Source organism: Trichomycterus rosablanca, chromosome 3, assembly GCF_030014385.1.
Source record: "Trichomycterus rosablanca isolate fTriRos1 chromosome 3, fTriRos1.hap1, whole genome shotgun sequence".
NCBI lineage: Eukaryota > Metazoa > Chordata > Actinopteri > Siluriformes > Trichomycteridae > Trichomycterus > Trichomycterus rosablanca.
In genome coordinates this window covers 6,332,877-6,357,802 of record NC_085990.1, presented here as the reverse complement: position 1 = coordinate 6,357,802, position 24,926 = coordinate 6,332,877, and the positions used below count along the sequence as shown (strand labels likewise).

Genomic DNA, 24,926 nt, shown 5'->3' with positions numbered 1-24,926 from the left:
GTAGCGCAACAATTCGTCTTTTAAGATCCTCAGAGAGTTCTTTGCCATGAGGTGCCATGTTGGAACTTTCAGTGACCAGTATGAGAGAGTGTGAGAGCTGTACTACTAAATTGAACACACCTGCTCCCTATGCACACCTGAGACCTAGTAACACTAACAAATCACATGACATTTTGGAGGGAAAATGACAAGCAGTGCTCAATTTGGACATTTAGGGGTGTAGTCTCTTAGGGGTGTACTCACTTTTGTTGCCGGTGGTTTAGACATTAATGGCTGTATATTGAGTTATTTTGAGAGAAGAATAAATTTACACTGTTATATAAGCTGCACACAGACTACTTTTCATTGTGTCAAAGTGTCATTTTGTCAGTGTTGTCCCATGAAAAGATACAGTGTATCACAAAAGTGAGTACACCCCTCACATTTCTGCAAATATTTTATTATATCTTTTCATGGGACAACACTATAGACATGAAACTTGGATATAACTTAGAGTAGTCAGTGTACAACTTGTATAGCAGTGTAGATTTACTGTCTTCTGAAAATAACTCAACACACAGCCATTAATGTCTAAATGGCTGGCAACATAAGTGAGTACACCCCACAGTGAACATGTCCAAATTGTGCCCAAAGTGTCAATATTTTGTGTGACCACCATTATTATCCAGCACTGCCTTAACCCTCCTGGGCATGGAGTTCACCAGAGCTGCACAGGTTGCTACTGGAATCCTCTTCCACTCCTCCATGATGACATCACGGAGCTGGTGGATGTTAGACACCTTGAACTCCTCCACCTTCCACTTGAGGATGCGCCACAGGTGCTCAATTGGGTTTAGTCCATCACCTTTACCTTCAGCTTCCTCAGCAAGGCAGTCGTCATCTTGGAGGTTGTGTTTGGGGTCGTTATCCTGTTGGAAAACTGCCATGAGGCCCAGTTTTCGAAGGGAGGGGATCATGCTCTGTTTCAGAATGTCACAGTACATGTTGGAATTCATGTTTCCCTCAATGAACCGCAGCTCCCCAGTGCCAGCAACACTCATGCAGCCCAAGACCATGATGCTACCACCACCATGCTTGACTGTAGGCAAGATACAGTTGTCTTGGTACTTCTCACCAGGGCGCCGCCACACATGCTGGACACCATCTGAGCCAAACAAGTTTATCTTGGTCTCGTCAGACCACAGGGCATTCCAGTAATCCATGTTCTTGGACTGCTTGTCTTCAGCAAACTGTTTGCGGGCTTTCTTGTGCGTCAGCTTCCTTCTGGGATGACGACCATGCAGACCGAGTTGATGCAGTGTGCGGAGTATGGTCTGAGCACTGACAGGCTGACCTCCCACGTCTTCAACCTCTGCAGCAATGCTGGCAGCACTCATGTGTCTATTTTTTAAAGCCAACCTCTGGATATGACGCCGAACATGTGGACTCAACTTCTTTGGTCGACCCTGGCGAAGCCTGTTCCGAGTGGAACCTGTCCTAGAAAACCGCTGTATGACCTTGGCCACGATGCTGTAGCTCAGTTTCAGGGTGTTAGCAATCTTCTTATAGCCCAGGCCATCTTTGTGGAGAGCAACAATTCTATTTCTCACATCCTCAGAGAGTTCTTTGCCATGAGGTGCCATGTTGAATATCCAGTGGCCAGTATGAGAGAATTGTACCCAAAACACCAAATTTAACAGCCCTGCTCCCCATTTACACCTGGGACCTTGACACATGACACCAGGGAGGGACAACAACACATTTGGGCACAATTTGGACATGTTCACTGTGGGGTGTACTCACTTATGTTGCCAGCTATTTAGACATTAATGGCTGTGTGTTGAGTTATTTTCAGAAGACAGTAAATCTACACTGCTATACAAGCTGTACACTGACTACTCTAAGTTATATCCAAGTTTCATGTCTATAGTGTTGTCCCATGAAAAGATATAGTGAAATATTTGCAGAAATGTGAGGGGTGTACTCACTTTTGTGATACACTGTATACTTAAATATCTGCAGAAATGTGAGGGGTGTACTCACTTTTGTGATACACTGTATATTGTTTTATATACTCTCAAAATAACATAATAACTATTTAACGTTTTACAATTAGCAGACACTTTTATCCAAAGCGTCTTTCAATTATAACTGAACTCAGTGTATCGCAGTTTGTTGCGTTTGGGGCTGCATAGCCGCAGACCAGTCAGGGTCCCATGCTCAGTCAGGGTGCCCAAGCGCCAACAATGGGCACTTGAGCATTGGAACTGGACCACGGAGCTATGGAAGAAGGTGGTCTAGTCTGATGAATCACGTTTTCTTTTACATTACGTGGATGGCCGGGGAACAGTGTGGCAGTGTGATGCTTTGAGCAATGTTCTGCTTGGAAACCTTGGGTCCTGCCATCCATGTGGATGTTAGTTTGACACGTATGATTTATCTAAGCATTGTTGCAGACCACGTACACCCTTTCATAGAAACGGTATTCCCTGATGGCTGTGGCCTCTATCAGCAGGATAATGCACCCTGCCACAAAGCAAAAATGGTTTAGGAATGGTTTGAGGAGCACAACAATGCGTTTGAGGTGTTGACTTGACCTCCAAATTTCCCAGATCTCAATCCAATTGAGCATCTGTGGGATGTGCTGGCCAAACAAATCCAATCCATGGAGGCCCCACCTCGCAACTTACAGGAGTTAACATCTTGGTGCCAGATACCACAGCACACCTTCAGGGGTCTAGTAGAGTTCATGCCTCGATGGGTCAGGGCTGTTTTAACAGCAAAAGGGGTACCAACCAGAGTTGGGGACTTGAGTCTGCGACTCCAATCCGAGTCTCACGTAAGTCGCACACACAGCGACTTCAGACTCAACTTGGACTCGTTTCAAATTGTGGACAACAAAAGTCAGCAACATTAGTTACGTGTGACAATTATATATATATGATCCGACATCATTCTGATCGTGTCATTTTCTGCTCTCTAATAACGCTCCGGCCGTCTTAACCTGCAATGCATGCAATGGCTAAATGTTCCAGACAGCTTCCGGCGTAGTGATGAAGCGTTGCTCCCTACTCCCTACTTTACAGTCGAGTCTCACTTAAAATGGTGGAATACGTAGTGTACTCCACAGTAACAGATAATGTGAATGGAACACTACAGAATTGGCACTAATGATTGAAAATAATCTGAAAAAAAAATCTATCTAATTTTAATTGTGTGAATGAAACGCTTGATTGGCTTTCTTACGAGTTCGTGTTTTACTTTACAACCTGGAAAAGTTTGGAGGTTTTTAGTTATAAGCACATTTACAAAATAACGGATTATATTCCTAATGGGACACACGATTATAAATGTAATAGCATCTGGAACAACATAAGCTAAGGTAAGCAGTATTATGGATTTTTTTGCTGTGTGCCGTAATTTGCAATGAAAGCAAAACATCAGTTTAAACTTTTAACTGGTACCTAGAAAAGTAAAGGCACGAAGTACAACGGCAAAATACAGTCGCTAATCTATTGTTGTTTTTATCTGAATTTACAGATTATTTGTTTATTTCTATGCTACATTTCCAATATATGTTTTGTGTAGATTATATTGACTTGTGACTTGACTCGGACTCTAGCCTAAAGACTCGTGACTCGACTCGGACTCTAGCCTAAAGACTCGTGACTCGACTCGGACTCGTATTTTGTGACTTGTGAACATCTCTGGGTTGTACAAACTCAATTTTAAAAAGTTGGAAAAATGCAAGCAATGATCTATAAAGATTTTTAAAGTGTTTTATTAAGAACAGCAAAAAGAACAGATATTTTATGATTAATTTGATCAAATGTATTAATTTTGGTAAGTATACAACACTTTCTGATTTGATGGCTTCTTTTTTTGTAAGGGTGAATTAAGACCAGTAATGCTAAATCTTTAAAAACATCTCAAACAGGTCATTCTGTCATTACTGGGTATGATAGAAACTTATTCTCACGTCACATTAACACAGGTGTGAAAGGTGAGTGAAACAGGTGAGGGACCAACACAATATTAGGAAGGTGGTCATAATGTTATGCCTCATCGGTGTATATATGCCATAAAATTTTTTATGTTAGACGGGTATAGATGTGTCCGTGTACCTGTGTGTGTGCGTGGATGGAAATTAAGCAGCTATTTTAGAGACCAACATCTATTCAAATCGTCTGTGTATGCGTTTAAGGTTAAAATGAGTAAATGAGTGAAGAAGAAAGAGAGAGAGAGAGAGAGAGAGAGAGAGAGAGAGCGCTCAGTACAGATCGAGAGATGTAAACTAAAACAATGGACCTTTTACAGATTTAAACAGAGAAAGGGGAAGAGATTTAGAGATAATAAAAAAGATAATAAAGACGGACTGGTGCGATAGAGGTAGCGGAGGAAGGAAGATAGCGGATGAGGAGATAAAGAGAGAGAGAGAGAAAGTGATATTGCCCGCAAAAAAACAACAGAATTAAACTTTTTACTCTTGTTTTAAAGTGTGCGTGTGTGTAGCTGCGTGTAGGTGTGTAGCGAGAATATAGGTGTGTGTGTGTGTGTGTGTGCAGGTGTGTGTGATAGAGTTTGTGTATGAGTGTGTGTGTGTGTGTGTGTGTGCAGGTGTATGTGATAGAGTTTGTGTATGTGTGTGTGTGACAGAGATAGAGAGCGAGAGCGAGAGGTAAACGAGAGAGTGAGGGTGAGAGAGGGTGCGCGCGTGTGTGTGATATTTTGTGTATGTGTGTGTGCGTGTGTGTGTGATAGAGTTTGTGTATGAATGTGTGTGTGTGTGTGTGTGAGAGAGAGAGAGAGAGAGAGAGAGAGAGAGGGGCAAACGAGAGAGTGAGGGTGAGAGAGGGTGCGCGCGTGTGTGTGTGTGCGCGTGTGTGTTTTTATGAATGAAGAACGGGGTGACTCAGGGATGTGTCATACACTCAACGTCTTTATAAAAGGAAGTTTTAAACAAGCCTAAACATTTAACTTCGCGAAAAAAACACTTACACCACACACACTCGCATCCCTCTTTCCTTCTGTCTGTCTACCTCCACACCTCTCTTTACTCACTCCATCCTTCCTCGTGCTCTTGAGTCTGTCTGTTTCAGTCTAAATGTTCTGAAGAGAGAGGTTAGACACTTTTGCACCTCTCAGGATCATTTTCTTCTCTTTCCTTCATCCCTCCGTCTCTCTCCTCTCTCCTCTCTCCTCCTGTCTGTACCGAACCGGCGCTCGGACACTCAAGAAGTTTGGGAACACGTGATAAATAGCCGGAACTCTTTATCACTCTAATTAGTTGTTGTACTAGTATTTTATTTACACTTATTTATTTATCATATTATTTATTTGCAACTTATTTATTTCAATACTTCCAAGATCTGGACAAGCATGAAATGTAAGTGGAAATAACCTTTGCTTTACTTTTACTAATATTTTTCAGATATTCAGATAGATTTATTATCGATCTGTTAATGTCTCTTTTAAATGTAATGGTCTTGTTAAACACCTGTTGCATGTTGTGTGTGTGTGTGTGTGTGTGTGTGTGTGTGTGTGTGTGTGTGTGTTTGTTTGTTTGTTGGCATGGTACAAGGTCGTTCTGTATTGTCTGTGTCAAACAATTTTAATAGAGAAACCCAGGTTAAGAAATTGTAGAGTGGAACAGTGGGACAAGATGCAAAGTAGATTTAAAGGGTGACAGGGTGACAGCTTGGCTCTTTAAGTTCATTCATTTACCAGGAAAACATTTGAGAAATCTACAAATCTAATGTATTAGGATATGCTGTAATTCTATGTTATATGGGTATAGATAGATGGATGAATGGATGGATGGATGGATGGATGGATGGATAGATACACAAAGTAGATTTAAGGGGTGACAGGGTGACAGCTTGGATCTTCAAGTTCATTCATTCACCAGGAAATTGTTCTTTAAATTGAAAGCTAATCTATTAGGATATGCTGTAATTCTGTATATAGATAGATAGATTCTGTATTGTCTGTGTCAAACCATTTTAATAGAGAAGAAATTGTAGAGTGGAACAGTGGGACAAGAGCCCAGTGTATTTGTGTATTATCCCACTGTTCATTCATTTACCAGAAAAAACATTTGACAAATGTAGTGTATTAGGATATGCTGTAATTCTATGTTATATGGGTATAGATAGATAGATAGATAGATAGATAGATAGATAGATAGATAGATAGATAGATAGATAGATAGATAGATAGATAGATAGATAGATAGAAATACAGATAGATAGATAGATAGATAGATAGATAGATAGATAGATAGATAGAAATACAGATAGATAGACAGATAGATGGACGGACGGACAGACAGACAGAGAGACAGATAGATAGATAGATAGACAGACAGACAGACAGACAGACAGACAGACAGACAGACAGACAGACAGACAGATAGATAGATAGATAGATAGATAGATAGATAGATAGATAGATAGATAGATAGAATCCTTATTCTATTATTTAATTATTTAAGCACCACAGATTTAGGATTTACAGAAACAGTGATCAGTGATGCTTCACACTTTGTTATTGTCATTAAGCTCCATGAGGTAACGTGAGCGCGCTCTAATAGGCGCGTGCATCCTCCACCGAATCAAAGCCGCGAGCGTTTGTAGTAAGCGCGCGCTCATCATGATGTGACGGACACACGTGAACCGATCCGTGTTTTTCTCCGTTTTTTTCCGGTCCCCCGCAGTGCTGCTCGACTCCTCCTCTTTGCTGCTCCTATCTGTCCTATTGGCTCAGCTGCCGCTGTTTACGTCGGCGTTTCCCGCCCATGCGAGACGAATCCACACCGATTTTGACAAGCTGACCAATCAGACGAGGCACCTGCAGAGGCTGACGCACGACCTGATCGTAAGTTAACTGACCAGTTATCAGTAGTAATGACGCTGCATGTCCTGTTAAGCCACAGCATTGAAACAATTGTGCAGTGGAAAGTTTGTGTGGGAACTAGAGTTCATCCTCACTTATGCTGATGGTGTTCAGATTCCAAATTGGCCTCATTCAGCATGTGGGATCTGGCTGTGATACATTACTTTTCTTTCTCCCAGTTTCTCTGAGAACACACAAACACACTGCCTTTTAACTCATCTGGTCTGCATTAATCATGGTAAGAGTATGGATGGCAGATTGCTGCGGCAAGGAATCCATGAGGGTGGAGATAACTCATTTCCATCAGGTTAAAACAACATTTATCTGGACACAGGCCCAGGTCTGGCCATTCAAAGACACCTCAAAGGCTGGTTTTCCTTTGACACTCCTTTCCTGTGAGTTTATTGACATCTGGCTGAATTCTTTCGACTTTGGGTTTTTGTTGATCATATCTGTCAGTGTTGTCAGTTAAGACTGCACGTCAATGAGCGAATGTCTGACACTAAGGGCTTTTTGGCCCACTTTTTGCCAGGTTGCTTAGTGATCTACGTCTGTAGCTCATGGGCACTGAACTCATTTATTCTGTACTTTCCTCACCTCCAAGAGGCCTCCTTGCCATAACTCTCTCATGGAAATATAAGCATGTACTCCCTTGCGTTGCCATGGCTGTTCAGAAGACCTGTTTACAAGCACGAGTGAGGCAAAAGGTAAAAAGTACAGTGCAGTCTTCCATTCCTCATGACTCAAATAGGTGAAACGGTAACATAGGCATTGCTTTATGCTAAGGCACATGCAGCATTTGTCAGAGCATGGCTGGTTCATGCCAACTAGACATCAGTGACTTGTTCGATTTGACATTCTGATATTGCCTGAGTCAAAGCTTTTTCAGAACCCAGTAGGTTGGGTCGTCTGTAAGAGTCTGAGTCATGGCTATGGGTCTCATTGATATTCGTCTCCCAGGACTGCAGTGCACTTCTAAGGCTAAGAAACTCTGACCTCATCTTCTGTTCTGATGAGATAGATTGTATCTGAGGTTATATTGCTCTCTTTTCTAGCTTTAAAAATGCAGTCAGGTATGACATGTAGGATCAGATAGCTTTTGTGTTGATCCAGCCAATGCCATTATGTGAGATGCAGGCACACTGATGCTTACTGCATATGTGTATAAAGGGAAAGTAGATAGGCATGTTTTGAGTGTTACTTTGCATTGCTTTGTGGTTGTGTGCCAGATGTGAATGTTGATGATTATCAAAGACATCACATGCAACAAAGGGTCCCCAGTCCATAGTGAGTAGTAGGTTTTTCTCCCCCTCTAACATTTATTTTGATTTCTTTTATTCGTGTGAGGAGTTCCACTTTACAGGGGTCAAACCTAGGAAAGAAAAATAAGTAGGAGTCAACGGAAAGTCCCCACAAAGACGCAATATAAACGATGTGTGCTGGCTGCTGTGGTTGCGCACACAGAATGTGTTAATGTATGTCAGTCTGTGAGGGTTGTATTTACTTCATTATGTGTTTCCCTGGCTGTGTGTTTGTTTGTAAATAGCTGTGGGCGAGTAGGTAAAGGGTTGCTAGTTTAGCTCTCAGTTGTCACAGCAAAATGTTCTGAAAGATCAGGTCGAATTATCACATTCACATATTTGCATTCAGGAAGACAGTGGGGGCAATGGTGAGGTGAGATTTTAGGTGTGTGTGTGTGTGTGTGTGGGGGGGGGGGGGGGGGGGGGGGGGGTAATAAGATACAACAGAAAAATAAAGAACACTAAAAATAAGGTAGTGACCAGTGTGCATGTTTGGGTAAGCTGAAATTAATAATAAGCCTAAAAGAAGTAGGGATAAGAAGTGATGAAGATGATAACGAAGAACTGGAAAGAATGTACTGTATTAGTTTGAGCATACAGCATGAACGCAGCACAAGGAGATATGAGGATAAAAAGGTTAAATGGTTAAAAAAAAAACACAACAAAGGACATGCTGTTGTTTTTCTTATTCAATGAAACCTTGTTGACCAGTGAATTACACCTGCTTCCTGGTCATCTGATTATCATTAGTGCCCACTTAAAAATGGCATTGTGTTCCTGAGGTCTAAAGTGGCCCATTAGTGGAGTTGCTAAATTTGAAAACAAACACACTATGAATTATGTTTATACTCTTCAAACACAATAACAAACAGGAACCGACGAGCTTGTACAATCAAGTGCTGAGAGTTTATGTCGGTCCTAATAAACGTGTCTAGTTCCCTCTAGTGGTGGGAACGAAATGGACTTCTTTGGTGCCCTTATGTCATCGTGCCTTTTATAGCCCCGACCCTGGAGTTTCCCCACATCCCAATGTTGTCTATTCTCTCTATTACTCATTGCATTTGCTGTTATTCTTCCTCTAAAAAACATCCTGTGGCTTCAGGTCGCAAACTTTACTTGTTGACATTCAGAGGTTGTACCCCTGTGAACTCTCAGTGACTCCAGAACTCTGTAATTCTGTGGTATTGGTACAACATGCCTCCTGCTACTGATTCAAGACCTGGAGATAACTGTTAAAATTCTGCTAACTTTAGCAATTGTGTTCCTGGGATTTGTTCTTAGATTAGAGCTTGGGAGGAAAATCTCTGACCATGGGAAATTCTGCACATGACATTGCTTTTGTTCTCAGAATTCATGTTTATTTAAGGTGTTTTCTGTTTTTTCCCCTCTCTTTAGAATGCCCACAAGACTGATGATGCAACTCAGGAACAATACAAGTTTAAGTCTCTTCCATCCATTAACAGCAGAGCAAATGACCTCAGCTCACTGGAGGTAGGGTGCCGGCTAGTGTCATTGTAACGTCCATATATCTGTATTTGTGTGTGTGTGTGTGTGTGTGTGTGTGTGTGAAAATTATATGGACATATCTAGCACCCATGTTAAATTACCTGTACGTGTTAACTGGAAAAAAAAGAGTACTGTATATTAGTAAATGAGGCATGCATTCAGTCTAATGCACTAATCCACCACTGCTGATACTTGGGTTCAGCTTGTTCAGGCACTCTGTGGACATAATTAACAGGATCTGAGAGAGTTTGAGTCTGAGAGAAAGGTTATGGATGGTAATTTAATCCACTGTTGGGTGGCCCTTAACCCCCACAGCTCCAGGAGCACTGTTCTATGTCTGACCCCAGCAAACAAGCTGGGATATGTAGAAAAAGCATTTCATTGTATTGTACACTCGTATATGTATATGTATATATGACAAATAATGGCATTCCATCTGCCCTAGATTACTGTTATTATCTCGCTGTTATTATAGTGTTGGAATGTATAGTGTTTGCCTGTGGCACTCCTCAGCCAGCATTAGTGCCATGCATGCGGTTTGGGTTGCGAGAGCAATAGATATGTCATGTATTTATTATATGTATTTAATATGATTTTATGATAGTCATTATACAATTATTTTGCTGTGCATGTATCTATAAGTGTCAGTGTAATTATGAATAATGGTTAGTTGGTGATTTTGAATGTATCTAATTTTTATTCAACCTTTTCTTTCTCCTCCCCTCCTTCTATTTTTCCAGCTGAAGTCTACACTCTCTCAGCTCCATGCTGACCTCAAATCCTTCGAGCATCATTTTGAGTGGCTAAACAAGGTGACACAGAAGCATCATCACTCCTTAACATCAAAGCTGGCCGAAATCATTTCCCACATTAAGAGCCTCAGTAGTTTGCTGCACCGGCAGGTAAATAAAGACCTCATTTATAGTTACAGCTACCAATTAAAACCCCACAACTCCACATTAACAGAAGCTTACTTATGGTTACATTTATGACATTAAGCAACGTCCTTTAACACTGTTTCTTCTCTCTTCCTTTAGATGCTGCATGTAGATGCCCCTCGGATTCCCGTACCTTCTCCCTCTCTCCCTTCACAACCATTGACCCAGTGGGACATGATTCAGTCATCACAGGTGCTTCTTCAAAGGTTTAGGCTTTTCTGTGATTGGGCAGCACGTGCGTTCCTCAGCCTCAAGTCCAAAACTCAGGTGTGAGGGCCCTCATCAATCCCACAACCAATCCTAACCAACAGTCTCTACACTACAGCCAGTGGCATTCTTCTAATTACAAACTCTGTTCCACTTTGAACTGTCACCATGAGGTTACAGCCCAGTGCATATGTGAACTGATAATCAGAGTCTTTGGCACATAGCAGCCACAGGGCAGAACACGATATCTTAAAAACCTAGCTGTTGTTTGTGTTTGGACTAGAACAACACATCACAACAAACTGTCTTCTTTTTTATCATATCTATAATTATCATTTAAACATATTCTCTTGGTCTTAAATCCAACCTGTTAATTATTTATATATTTATTTATTTATTGAACAGTCATTTAGTTATTTATTTGGTGTCATTATTTATTTTATTCTTTTTTATTCTTTTTATTCTTTTTATTCATTTTCAGAAGTAAATGTACTGTCTTTTTTATAACATTATCTCTCTGCATATGATGGCTTTCAGAGTAGTCTTCCAGAGAAAATATGTCTCCTATTTAACTCTTATTTAAATTGTATTTTTCTCATGTCCTTTGAGAGACGTGATCATGATTGTTACCTTGATTGTTTTGCCACTAGATGTAGCAAGCACTGACTTGTACCTTAGATGCCTTTTTAGTATTCTGCTCTTATTTTTTGCACAGTAATTTAGTTTGGGAACCTTGTTCCTCAAGCTGAAGTACATCCTTTTTGGAAAGTTAGAAATTTGAAAAGTTGTTTTTCCTTTACTTTTGCAATATTTATACAATTGTTACTACATAAAAAGTAATGTACTGCAGCTTTGGGAAACATGAAATAATAATGACAAAACAACAAAGGCCTTAAAATACTATGTATTGTGATGTGATACTTTGGTAATGTACAGATGTACAAACCCCAATTGCAGAAAAGTTGTTACATTTTGTAAAATGCAATAAAAAGAAGAATCTGTGATTTGTATATTCTCTTGGACCGTTAATTAAATGACAAAAGTATAAAGAAATTACTTTTAATGTTTTGGCTGATCATCTTTTACTTTGTAAATAAACACATTTAGAATTGAAAGCCTGCAACAAGAACATTTCTCAATGTAAATTTGCAAATACTATTCACCATCTATCATACATAATATGTGAAAAGATTAAGAAAATCCAGAGACGTCTCATTCTGTGTAGGGCAAGACCGGAAACCACTGTTACTTGTGCATGACATTCGAGCCCTTATACGACACTGATTGATAAACCATCAAGCCACTGTGATGAATATAGCCATATAGGTTAAGAAGTACTTTGGAAAGCCGTTGTCACACAACAGAGTCTACTGCTGCATTAAGAAATGCAACCCGAAACTCTGTTATACAAAAGGGCCTGAGTTCTAATATCAGATGGACCGAAAGACTGTGGAAATGCATGCTGTGCTCAGATATATCCAGTTTCAGCTTGTTTTTGAAAAGAACTGATGTCAAGTTCTCTGTGCCAAAAGACCAAAAAGCCCTATGCTGTAATATTTTCACTTTATTCTTGAAGTACTTTGACATTATTCTTAAAATATTACAACTTTATTCTTGAATCTAAAATCAACTTTATGAAAAAGTGTAATGATGGCCGTTAAAGACGTAGCGTAGTGGTTAAGGTATTGGACTAGTAACCAGAAGGTCACTGGTTCGAGCCCCACCACTGCCAGGTTGCTGTTGGGCCCTTGAGCAAGGCCCTTAACCCTAAATTGCTCAGACTGTATACTGTAACTGTAATGTAAGTCGCTTGGGATAAAGGCGTCTGCTAAATGCCGAAAATATAAATGTAAATGTAAAGAAAGAGAACAACACAGTACTTGGATTTAATCATTGTTGCGGGGCGGCACGGTGGCTCGGTGGGTACAACAAGAAGGTCCTGGGGTTTGATCCCCAGGTGGGGCGGTCCCGGGTCCTTTCTGTGTGGAGTTTGCATGTTCTCCCCGTGTCTGCGTGGGTTTCCTCCGGGTGCTCCAGTTTACAGAGGTCCATGACTCTGTTTGACATTAAACTTGTGAACTGATGAATCTTGTGTAACGAATAACTACCTGCCCTGTCATGAATGTAAACAAAGTGTGTAAAACAAGACGTTAAAATCCTAATAAATCAATAAATAAATCATTGTTGCGTGTACTCCTGCTCTCACGGCATTAAAAACTACATTACCCATAAACCCCTGTTACCAGCCAATATACAACTGAGTATTAAAAACGTTCCCTTCCACTGAAGAGTCATTTTGTAAAACTTAAATAGCTCTATGCTATAGAGTTTTATAATCACAAAGTGTTTGTTATGTAGTTTAAACATTTTTATCGTCGTTTTTCAGAGCAATTCTTGTTGACCAATGACGGGAACAATCTGCGGAGAGAAAACGACCAATCACGTTCGTTGTTGCTGAGAGGCGGAAGCAGGAGGGCGACTGCTGGTTAGTTTGTGCTCGACATGATTGTTAAGCTTGTGTGGACTATCACTGCGGACTTAGGCGATATTTCAATACATTAAAGCCGTTTGTTCTGATGTAATAATACCAGGCGAGTACCGCGCATCCTAAATGTGCAGAAATAGCGGAAAAACTGCGCCGCTTCACAAACCGAGAGACGCAGGAATATGGAAGCGGGGAGGCCGGCTGCTGATCGGAAACATAACAGCTCAGACGCGCGATAATATCAGTAAATATTTATTGATACCAGAATGAGAGGGTGAGTGTGTGCGCTTATTATTAAACTCCATTTCTTTTAATCTCCTGGTTTTAATTTCCCTGAAACAACACAGCAGGGACGCAGAGATACAGAACAGGAGGGAGGAGGTGAAGCTACAGAGCAGGAGGGGAGGAGGAGGAGGAGGAGGAGCAGGGAGTTTAAAGAGGAAGAAGTCTCATCAGTAATTAGTCACACTATTAACAAGTTATAACGTGTGTTTTCTCATCACTGTCAGTTTCTGTCTTTTATATTTGTTTGTTTATTTATTTATTAGGATGTTAATGTCATGTTTTACACACTTTGGTTACATTCATGACACAAACAGTAGTTCGTGGTAACACAAGGAATCATCACTTCAGAAGTTTAATGTCAAACACAGTCATGGACAATTTCGTATCTCCAGTTCACCTCACCTGCACGTCTTTGGACTGTGGGAGGAAACCCAAGCAGACACGGGGCGAACATGCAGTGATAGCTCAGTGGTTAACGTACTGGACTAGTAAACAGAAGGTTGACGGTTCAAGCCCAGCCACCACCAAGTTGCCACTGTTGGGTCCCTGAGCAAGGCCCTTAACCCTCAATTGCTCATCGAGTTCAGCTCATCGTGTAAGTCGCTTTGGATAAAAGCGTCTGCCAAATGCTGAAAATGTAAATGTAAACATGCAAACTTCACACAGGAAGGACCCGGACCACCCCCACCTGGGGATCGAACCCAGGACCTTCTTGCTGTGAGGCGACAGTGCTACCCACTGAGCCGCCCATTACGGTCTGACTTGGCACACGTTGGCACAGTGGGTAGCCCTGTTGTCTCATAGCAAGAACGGCCTGGGTTCTTGTTCTTTGTGGAGTTTGCATGTTCTCCCTGTGTCCCCGTGGGCTTCCTCCGGGTGTAATGTAATGTTTTACACTTTGGTTACATTCATGACAGAAACTGTAGTTACTCCAAACACAAGATTCATCTGTTTACAAGTTGAATGTCAAACACAGTCATGGACAATTTTGTATTTCCAATTCACCTCACTTGCACATCTTTGGACTGTGGGAGGAAACCCTAGCAGACACGGGGAGAACATGCAAACTCCACACAGGAAGGACCCGGACCACCCCCACCTGGGGATCGAACCCAGGACCTTCTTGCTGTAAGGCGACAGACCCACTACGCCCATTACGGTCTGACTTGGCACACGTTGGCACAGTGGTTAGCCCTGTTGTCTCATAGCAAGAACGGCCTGGGTTTGATTCCCTGGCCAGCCTTTCTTTGTGGAGTTTGCATGTTCTCCCTGTGTCCCTGTGGGTTTCCTCCAGGTGTCACAACTATTCAACCCCTACACAATATTGCTGATTTTAAAACCCACTGCTAGTCTGAAAGCCGTTGGGAACTTGATAATAACCCTTAATTTGCTTTAGCTGTGATGTTATATAAACACTGCACAGAGATATGCCAGAAAGAAATTGAATAGACCAGCAAAGTTTTTGAACACTGTTCTATGGACTGACAATTCACAACTAGAACTGTTTGGCTATATGGATCAGTGGTTTGTCTGGTGAAAGGAAAATTAGGTGTAAAACTTGAGGAATAGTATCTCCACGGAGGTGGGTCAGTGATGATGTAGGGATGTTTTTCTGCAGTGGCAAGGAATTGAAAATCTTGAACCTGTGCCTTGTGTCATGGATTTACACAATTATCTAGGCATTTGAGGAGGAAAGTTCTGCCTTCTGTGGTGATGTTGAACTTTGGAGGTAATTGGACTTTCCATCATGACTTTCCATCATGACAAAGATCCCAAGCAGACATCCATGTCAACCAAAGCTTGGCTGAAAACTTAAACTTGAAAGGTCCTGCAGTGACCTTCAGTCTCTAGATTTAAATCCAATAGAAAATATGTAGCAAAATTTAGGCCAAGAGGTTGCAGGATGAAAGCCATCAAACCTTAATAGATTGGTAGTATTTGCTTGAGAAGAATGGGTGAGGATTCCAGAAGAGAGGTTTCAGAAGCTTGTTAGCCTTTACTGATGTTCCTTTAGGTACTGAGGCTGGGGTACACCAATCATCAGTGGGGGTCCGATTGGGTCTGGGTGTGACCAAAGCCTACATACCAGCTGATGGGCTACATTTAGGAATTGCATATCCACAAGTTCATTTGTATGAAAGGTGTAGCTTATAAAATAATGAATGTATGTAAGTGCCAGTTTTGTGTACCTAATAAAGTGCTCACTGAGTGTATATCGCCCAGCTTTAATCTGACTGACTGAAAGGTTTTAAAGGCACGTTATGTAACTATAGATGCTAAACATGATCACCAGAAGTATCTTACTTAATCTCCTACATTGACCACTAGAAAAAGCCATCACAGCTACAGCCAGAGTTCTCAAAATCTAAAATGTTTTATACTGCAGCCTCAAACATATAATGTGGAACAAAAGTGAATTAAACGCTGGCACATTTATCATTTCAGCTTCGAGACACTGGACGTTTGGATGTTGTAATGAAGAGTGGTCACAGCTCAGCAACAAAACTCCACCAAAAATCTGCAATGGCTGTCACATGTGAGAATCTGCTGGACAGTTAAGAACCTCACCTCCCTGTCTCTTCTGGTACAATGGCCAACTCTGTTGCTTCTTTGGTAGTCCAAACAGAGCTCCTGCCCACACAGACCCCTTCATCCCTCTCACCATTCCCATCACTCCTTAACCCATCTGAAGAAGGGGATACTGATGGGGAGAAAGGTGCAGAGGAAGAGAAAGAAGCTTCAACAGTTGCTCTTACAGGTGTGGAGATGGTGACGTCTTCAACATCACCAGTGACGACTACTACTTCACAAAACCCAGAGCATCCATTTCAGTGCCTGGACTGTGGGAAGAGTTTTAAGTGGTCTTCCAGGCTGGCACATCATCAGCGTAGCCATAACAATGAACGGCCATATTGCTGTAACCTCTGCCCTAAGGCCTTTAAGGGGTCATCTGCTTTGCTCTACCACCAGAGGTAAGTCGGTGGTTAGTTTTATATAAGAAAATAAGAGTCATGTTTCCAAGTCATTCGAAGTGGGGATGATTGAAGGGACATGATTGTCATAATTCATGGCAGTGTTGTGCTTTTGATGACTTGTCAATGTGTATACTTTGCATGACTGAAGTTTTAGATGCATTTTTGACCTGGTATATTGTGTGAAAATTTAGAACAAACTTATGAAAGATGTCGGACGTTTATTTCTAAGAAAAACATCTCTTTCCTTTAAAACTGCCTGGATTTCTCCATCATTATTAAGTGCTATCGGGTCAATTCTGACTCTTGATGACCATTTGGATTTATAGTGTTTCTTTGTAAGAGCCTAGCCTTTGGAAGGCATACTTGTCAGTGCACTCTTACTGTTGGTCCCAAGTCCGGGAAAAATAAGGAGTGTTGTGTCAGGAAGGGCATGGTATGCAGACCAGATCTGCTTTGGAGTGGTCACAGGAGCAGCTGAAAGAAAGAAAAAAAATCACTTCTATCACAGAAATCAAAGATGTTTAAAAGGGTTTACAAACCTTATTTTTTTAAATTTCTGTAAAATCTTTGTGCTCCAAACATTTGAGTTTTTAAGCTGAATGTATTTAATTACAGGTCTCATTCAGGAGAAAAGCCTTACAAATGTGATGATTGTGGCAAAGCATTTAAACGTTCTTCTCTCCTACAGGTAATCTATCACTTTTAATCCCAACATGTCTCTCATTCATGATGTTACTGTTTTTCTAGAAACTACAGCTGAGGCATTTTGCTATACCAGTACAGAAGTCTGTGGTTTTTATAAATAATATTAGAATTAGGGCCGGCTCTGTACCACTTTTTTATGTGTGATACCGATACTGCAATTGAATATCTGCCGATACCGATACCAATCCGATACCGTCATTTCTCCTCTTAAACAACTAAGCAGTAATAATACACGTCTCAATGCACCATGGTTAAACTAGCTATCTAAATAACAACGCTCAGACTGTGAAACAAATATTCTGAAGGAATAAATACAGAAGCTACAACATCACACTTATGCAAAACTTTAGCAGTATTTTTAGCTTGTTTAACAGCACCGTACAATAAAATGTAAAGTGTAACTTTATCTGTATTTAACAAATAAATTATAATTTCAACATAAAATTGTAGATGTCAACTCTCAAGTCTACACCTTGAAGAGGCAGCGAAAAAAATTATAAAATAAATAATAAAAAATATTATTTATAAACAATAAAAATGAAACAATTAAATAATAAAAAAATTTTATTATCTTGTCCCGGCTTGTAAAAACGTGACAGAACTTTAACGGAATATCTCAACCAAACTCTGCGTCAATTCTAATTGGTCCATTGCGTTTAATTGACATCCACATCTTCCAATTGTAGACACTTTATACGACACGCTGTACAACAGTGTTTTAGTTGTGGCAGTAGTAGATGATTTTTTAAAATGCTAAAAGTTTAAGTAGATCAGTGTGTTTAAATTTCTGAATGGACTTATTTACCTTAAGTGTTATTTACATTAAGCAACAGTATCGGATTACAAGTTTTTTTTCCTTCCAGTATCCGATCCAATGATTTGGGCCAGTATCGGATCGGTGCCAGCCCTACTCAGAATATCAATTTCTTCTGCTGTGTTCTTATAATAAAATAAGTATAAGATACAGAAGCAAGAACCTTACTGTGAACTAATTTATTGTTTACTTTTTACTTATCTAGGTCCATCGCAGTGTGCATACAGGTCTGCGAACATTTCAGTGTCCTTACTGCCCTCTCACCTTCAAGTGGAGCTCACACTACCAGTATCATCTGCGCCAACACACAGGCGAGAGCCCTTACCAGTGTGACAGGTGCCCCAAAGCCTTCAAAAACTCCAGCAGTCTGCGCAGACACAAGAACGTTCATTTGGGCGTCAAACCCTACATTTGTGTTGTTTGCAGTAAGGCTTTTAGCCAGTCCACCAACCTGAGGCAGCACATGCGTATACACACGGGCGAGAGGCCGTACGTCTGTGACGAGTGTGGCCGCAGCTTCACACACTCCTCCAACCTGGCACTTCATCGCAACTCTCACACAGAGGGCAAGTCAAAGTGCGGGGTGAAACTGGCAAAGGTTGGAGCAGGGACGGACATGGAGGTGGTGCTGCAGGGTGCAACTGTGGACGATTTAAGGGGGGTTGAGATGACCATATCAGACATGGTGGGACTTGTAGGTGGGCAGGAAGGCGAGGTCGGGCAGGTTTTTTTGTCTCACCATGTGGCCACATCTTCTGTACCTTCTTTAACTAAAGCCCGTCAGAACGTGTTGACCGTCGCAGACTCGGAGCAAGTGCAGGTAAACATGGACATACCCACAGACACAGGAGCGAACGCACCGCTTTATAGCTGCGGCAGTTGCAATGAGACATTTGGAACACAGGCGCACCTAGAGGAGCATCAGGCCCTGCATTTGCACAGTTTAGGGGCAGCAGATGAAGTTACCACAGGGGATAGCATTGATGCTCAAGGGGGTGGGGTTTCTCTGATTGGGATGGCTCCCTTGTTGGCGGACTTTGAGGAGGTGGTGGAGACCACAGAGTCAGAGAGCAAGCAGAGGACCGAGATATTGAGTTTGGGGGGTATTGGGAGTGAAGCCGGACAGGCTCAGTATGACCTGCTCCAGAGCTTTACCAGTTCTGTTGCCCAGATCCCTTCAGACGACACAGATTCAACAGTGGACACGTCTACATCTACAGTGTCAGAGTGTGCCTACTGTAGCAAGCGCTTCAAGAACAACAGCTCACTGAGCAGACACATGGCACAGGTGAGTGGAATTTGATCAAGTCATTTGATCAAGTCAGATTAGATCAGGTGAGGTAGAATGACCTCAGAGTATTTTGTACTGTACTGAAGTGTGAATTTAAATTATTTCTACTGTGCATTCTTTTACTTTTACTCATTACAGATTACTGATACTTACTAATTTCCACCAGTTTAAAATCAACAAACCATCAAGACCAGTCAGACCAACTGAATTATTTTGTATTAAAATTACTTACATTAGTATTCTTTGTGAAATTTCAAATTTGGTTTGCCATCTTCTCGGTTTGGGTGCTGGGCTGCGATCCAGGTTTTGAATCCTCAGTGGAGTTATCGGTCGGTCGGTCATCTACATACAGACATGATTGGCTGTGTCTGAGTGGGAATCGCCAAGGCCCACAAAAGTGGTGTCTTGTCCATGGTGTTGATGCATCGCACCCAGTGATTCTGATAAAACTGGACCCACTGTGACCCTGACCAGGATAAAGCTGTGTTAAAAACATGAAAATAAATGAAAGAATGAATCTTTTCAGTTTGTCTGTTTAGGTGATTAATAAAGCTGAGACAGATTACTCAATTTTGATTTTGGGTGATTGAATCTTCACTGAATTTTCACTAATCACTTCATCCTGGTCAGGGTCCAGCATCCCATTGGACACACTGCGTGAGGCAGTAATAAGCCCTTGACAGTGCAGCATCTGTCTTATGACAAGCCCACAATTATATGCAATTGTTGTCTTTACCTAGAGGTGGCACCACTAGCTTCGGTAAACAAGCATGCCAGGAGAATAATTGCACAAGACACACTAGGTCCAGGGCTAATATTTGCATTGCTTGTAAATTGTTAAATAGGTTTACATTGCAGAGTTTGTTAAAGGAATATGACTTTCTAAAGAGACAAGCTGTACTTTTAGCTTCATTCTTAAATGACAATTTGTCACACTAAATAATTTAAGAAATTATCATACGACAGGAAAACGGTTATATAATGATTGAGTATTTTGATGGAAAATGATTGACCCCATCACTGTTTTCAGAATTGCCTGAATTGTATATTTTTTATTCATTGCATGTCCATACTTTTAAATTTGTATTCTAAATTTATTACAATTGAGCTCATCCTTCCAACCTATATCACTTACCTTCAACTTATAACTTTAATAAGTATTTGTACTTTAACAAAGCATTTGTGTTCTTTTGCCACCTTTAAATATAGTGGACTGAATCAGTGGTCAGCTAATTCAATATATTTGTCAAAGACATAATAAGTATATTATAGTATAAGCTAAATTCTCTCTGTCTTTCTTTTAAAACAGGCACACCATGTGGGTCAGTCCCAGTCTCAGTCCAGATCTCAGTTCAGCTGCTCGGTGTGTGACCACTCTTTTTCCCTGCTCTCGACGTTACTCACCCACCAGCTCTCCCACACTGAGGAGCAGAGGATGCTGGCTGAGGCAGAGGCTGAAATTGTCTGCCCTCCTTCGCTGTCCCTTTCTCTTCCCCTGTCTTCCTCGCCTTCTGCCAAAGGCGGGGGGGAGGATGGAGAGCATGAAAGGGAGATCCACGTTAGCCTTATCGCCGTCACAGAGGAGAGAGAAAGGCAAGCTGCCAAGCTGAACACAGGGGCATCAGGGAAGGTAGTAAGAAGAGGAGGAAACAAGATCTCTGTTGCAAATAATGGTAAGAGCCCATTAATCGTCTGCAGCTTTTCACACTGCTATATGTTGGACAAGAAGTACTGTAAAACAAATAGGTATCAGTGGGAGGATTCCATATTATGACCTAGTGCCCTGTCAAGAGTTTATTCCTGCTCAGTGGTTCTGGCAAAGGCTTTGGACTCTGGCTTTGAACCATTAAATATGAATGAACTAATAAAATAGTGTACAAGGGATGCTGTTTTATTGGATTTCAGTTGGTTCTTGACCAACTTTTAGTTGTGAATTCATCAGTTCTGCTTTTTTTCTTAAATCAGAGAGACCCTATCGTTGCTTGGAATGTGGGAAGTCATTTAAGGGTTCATCAGGCCTACGCTACCACATGAGAGACCATACAGGAGAGAAGCCGTATCGCTGCACAGAGTGTGGAAAAAGCTTTAAGAGATCATCTCTACTGTCCATACATCAACGGGTAAACGCTTTCTCGAATCAAGTGTGCCAATAGCACTGTTATGCAGATGTTATGTAGCTGTGTAGACAGGTCATTCCAATATAACAAACTCATTCTATCTTCCTCCTTTTGTATTAGGTGCACACTGGAGTACGAGCCTTCCAGTGCCCCTACTGCCCCCTGACCTTCAAGTGGAGCTCACACTACCAGTATCACCTACGGCAGCACACTGGCGAACGGCCCTACGTGTGCCAGGAGTGTGGCAAGTCATTCAAAAACACCAGTTGCTTACGTCGGCACAGCCAGCTGCACTCCGGCCTGCGGCCACACGCCTGCTCGGTGTGCGGAAAGGCCTTCTCACAGACCTCTAACCTAAAGCAGCACGAGCGCACACACTCTGGTGAGAGGCCCTTCCAGTGTGCACAGTGCCACAAGAGTTTCACACACTCCTCCAATCTCCAGCTGCACCTGCGCACTCACTCCCTACGCAAAGACTTTAAGTGCAACTGCTGCGGAAAGGAGTTCGTCATGCACTCCTACCTGCAGCGGCACCTGCGGACACACAACGTCAGCGGAGGAGCAGAGTCCATAAAAGATGCAGGAAAAGTCAACAAAAGCGTGAGCACGGCGTCTGAGACGACCACGCTGAATCTGAATATGAAAGCAGCAGGTGGGCTCACCTCACTGTTTCCTGCTGATGGGAAATCCACCGTCATACTCTCATCATCCAATCTGGACATTCCTCCAAACACTTCACAGAATTATTTCATGATCCAGACAACAGCAGGATTGCAACTGATTCCACTGTCCAATCCAGTTCCCACACAGCCAGTTCCAACCCCTCCACCTCCACCACCTCCTCCGCCGCCGCCACAAGTGCCATCCCAGAACTACTTGCTACTTCAGTGCCAGTCCAGCAATGGCAGCCAGCCGAATCTAATACTTGTCCCCACTGCACCTGGTACAAACACATCCTCCACACCTACTGTACAACAGCCCCTTAACATAGTGCAAACCCTGCCAGCAGTGCAGCAGATTCTAGCACCTGCCCCAACCCAGATTCCACAGTTTCAACCACTTCAGACCCAGCAGAGATTTGTTTTTACCAATAATAGTTCACCCATTCTTACTGCCCCACCCCAAAATGCACCAGCCATTACCAGACCCATTTTAGGAACGCTCAGCTCTGTCAGAAGCACTAGAACTAGGCGTGGGCGCAAACCCAAGGCCACAAGCCAGAAATCTGGTTCACTTTTACAGACAGCGTCTCAAGAAACTCCCTCCACTGTTTTACCTAACTCAACTGCTACTACTGTTCTGCCTTCAACTTTTTCTGAGCAACATAACATTCAGGTTTCAACATCTGCGTCACCTTTGAATTCAGACAGCATTTCTGGCACACCCTCTGACCCCACCTCAGTCACTGTATCAGCAGTGACTCCAACTACATCCCCAACAGACAATCTCTCACCAAGTGAGCCTGGGAAGGAACCAGCTGCAGAAATGCTTCCAGAAGCACTCTCAGGAAAGCGCTTTGTTCTGTGTCTTCAAAAAGAGACTGAGGAGAGGAAGCATGGTGATGGAATGGAGGTAAAGGTGGAGATGGATGATGGGGGTGAAGAAGGAAGGTCTTATGTATTACATTTTGAAGGAGACAGTGAACAAAGGGAAGAAGAGAATGAAGGGACAGGAGAGAAGTCATATGTTCTCCAGTTTAAGGTAGACAAAGAGATTAAAGAAGATGGTGGAAAAGAGAAAACTGGGATGGTTTCTCTAAACTTGCTTCAAGAGTGGGGTGGAGATAGAGAAGGTGAAAGAATTGAAGGGATGGGTGAAAGTGTTGGAGTGGAGGAAAAATCGTTTGTTCTTCATTTCCAAACAGATGCTCCAAATGAAGATATCTCATCAAGCGTTGATTACACTGAAGGGCAGAGTGAAGACCTGCAGTTTTCTTGCCACCCTGCTCAAGCTTTGATGCCTCTTGACGGACAGGAGGTTGTATTTGAATTGGACAGTGGGGGCAAAATAGATGAAGAAACAGGAAGTGGGGAAAATGTTCAAATGATTGCACTAATAGAAGGTGAAGGCAGCAGTTCTGAGACAGGGGAAGGTTTTACTAATTCAGGGGGAGTCATTAGCAGAGGAGGGGGCCAAATGGATGGAATTTTTCAGTTAGAGAATGGAGAACGGATAGTTATTATTGAGGTAAGTACCAGTAGTTTAGGAGAAGGGGCAGAAAGAGTTTCGTTGGGATTAAGGAACGAGCAGAAAGAAGAAGGTACAGGGCAAGAAATATCACATGAGCAAAAGCTTCTGGAAACAGAGAGCGGACTATCAGCTGGAGTGAATGGGACTGAGGACTGAAGTCAACATGGCTCTTACGTCAGACAAGTATACTGCTTAAAAAGCACACGCTTGATTTTACTAACCACTACAAACTACTAAATTTACCAGCAAACTGCATCTCGAATAACACCAATGTTAGTGAATCCTTTTGTGGTCCAGGTGTCTTAAAATAATACGAAACAAGAAACCAAACATGCTGTGGCAGACAGACACATGATGAAATGGCAAAACAGATGTTAGATGCCAGTGCAATGTTAGATCACATGTATGATCACCAGCCCCTAGGGGAAACTGTTTTGCATACATTAGATAGAACCCAGGAGCCTTCAGTTTACTGACTGGACTGGAACACTGTCCAGTGCGGATTTTCTCAGTGTTACCGAATAGGCCATTAAATCCAGCCTAACTTTGACCAGAATAAAGCAATTAATGAGGATGGATGAATGAATTAACAAATCATTTACTCAACTTCGATTTCTATTGTACATAAAAAGGATCTACCAAAAAGTAACTAATGTTGGATGATTATGAACTAATGTACTGTCATGTTGACAGGGAGAGTGTACGTTACACAAACTGTGAATATGTCTATAGTTTTAGTTTCATTATACCTGTTAATAGCAAATAATGTTCAATAAAACAGTTGTCAATGTCGTTTTTAAGCTAAACTCTAATTATGCATTCTTTCTTTGTGTATCAACTGTTTCTTTTCATTAGTGGCAAAACCAAGTATGATTAAAAAACTTTTTATATAATTTTACATAATTCAAATGAATCAAAGATAAAATACAATGAAATAAAGAATTTTAAGGCTGATTTGTTAACAAAGGCCTCATATGAAGATTTTCCAGAATTACATATTATGGTGATTTACGGTGGTATCAGGAATGAAAGGTAAGTAAGTGACCACTGACTTATGCACAATAGGTACAGTAAATTGTTCCAAAGTAGATGCTAAAATGAAAACAAACAATAGGGGAAAACATCACAGACTAATTAATTATTGTGCTGACCAGCATTTATTGTGTCTTTGCAGATTTTTGTTGGTCATTGACACATTAGTCCAGGAACCAGCTGGTCTGTGGTGTTTTTAGTCTGCAA

At 41.6% G+C, this 24,926-nt stretch overlaps 2 protein-coding genes across 2 annotated transcripts; both read left to right on the top strand.

Annotated features, from left to right (window-relative positions):
• Nucleotides 1–5,358: 5,358 nt before the first annotated feature.
• il11a (interleukin 11a) lies at nucleotides 5,359–11,159 on the top strand. The gene is made up of 5 exons (XM_062991767.1): nucleotides 5,359–5,365; nucleotides 6,695–6,855; nucleotides 9,570–9,665; nucleotides 10,421–10,582; nucleotides 10,718–11,159. Exons 1-5 carry the CDS (start codon nucleotides 5,359–5,361, stop codon nucleotides 10,889–10,891), a joined length of 600 nt encoding a protein of 199 aa, XP_062847837.1. The 3' UTR covers nucleotides 10,892–11,159.
• A 2,229-nt stretch (nucleotides 11,160–13,388) lies between these two features.
• znf628 (zinc finger protein 628) lies at nucleotides 13,389–24,493 on the top strand. Its single transcript, XM_062992548.1, has 7 exons — nucleotides 13,389–13,584; nucleotides 16,041–16,567; nucleotides 17,186–17,258; nucleotides 18,295–19,377; nucleotides 20,690–21,053; nucleotides 21,346–21,500; nucleotides 21,618–24,493. The coding sequence occupies exons 2-7, from the start codon at nucleotides 16,185–16,187 to the stop codon at nucleotides 23,841–23,843; spliced, it is 4,284 nt and encodes a 1,427-aa protein (XP_062848618.1). The 5' UTR covers nucleotides 13,389–13,584; nucleotides 16,041–16,184; the 3' UTR covers nucleotides 23,844–24,493.
• Nucleotides 24,494–24,926: the final 433 nt, after the last annotated feature.

Bases quoted from the DNA above. Each gene is read 5' to 3' on its own strand.
- il11a (XM_062991767.1), top strand. The intron at 9,666-10,420 runs GTAGGGTGCCGG...CTATTTTTCCAG, and splicing joins ATGACCTCAGCTCACTGGAG to CTGAAGTCTACACTCTCTCA. The intron at 10,583-10,717 runs GTAAATAAAGAC...CTCTTCCTTTAG, and splicing joins GTAGTTTGCTGCACCGGCAG to ATGCTGCATGTAGATGCCCC.
- znf628 (XM_062992548.1), top strand. From the start codon at position 16,185: ATGGCCAACTCTGTTGCTTCTTTGGTAGTCCAAACAGAGCTCCTGCCC. The intron at 21,054-21,345 runs GTAAGAGCCCAT...TTCTTAAATCAG, and splicing joins GATCTCTGTTGCAAATAATG to AGAGACCCTATCGTTGCTTG. The intron at 21,501-21,617 runs GTAAACGCTTTC...CTTTTGTATTAG, and splicing joins TACTGTCCATACATCAACGG to GTGCACACTGGAGTACGAGC.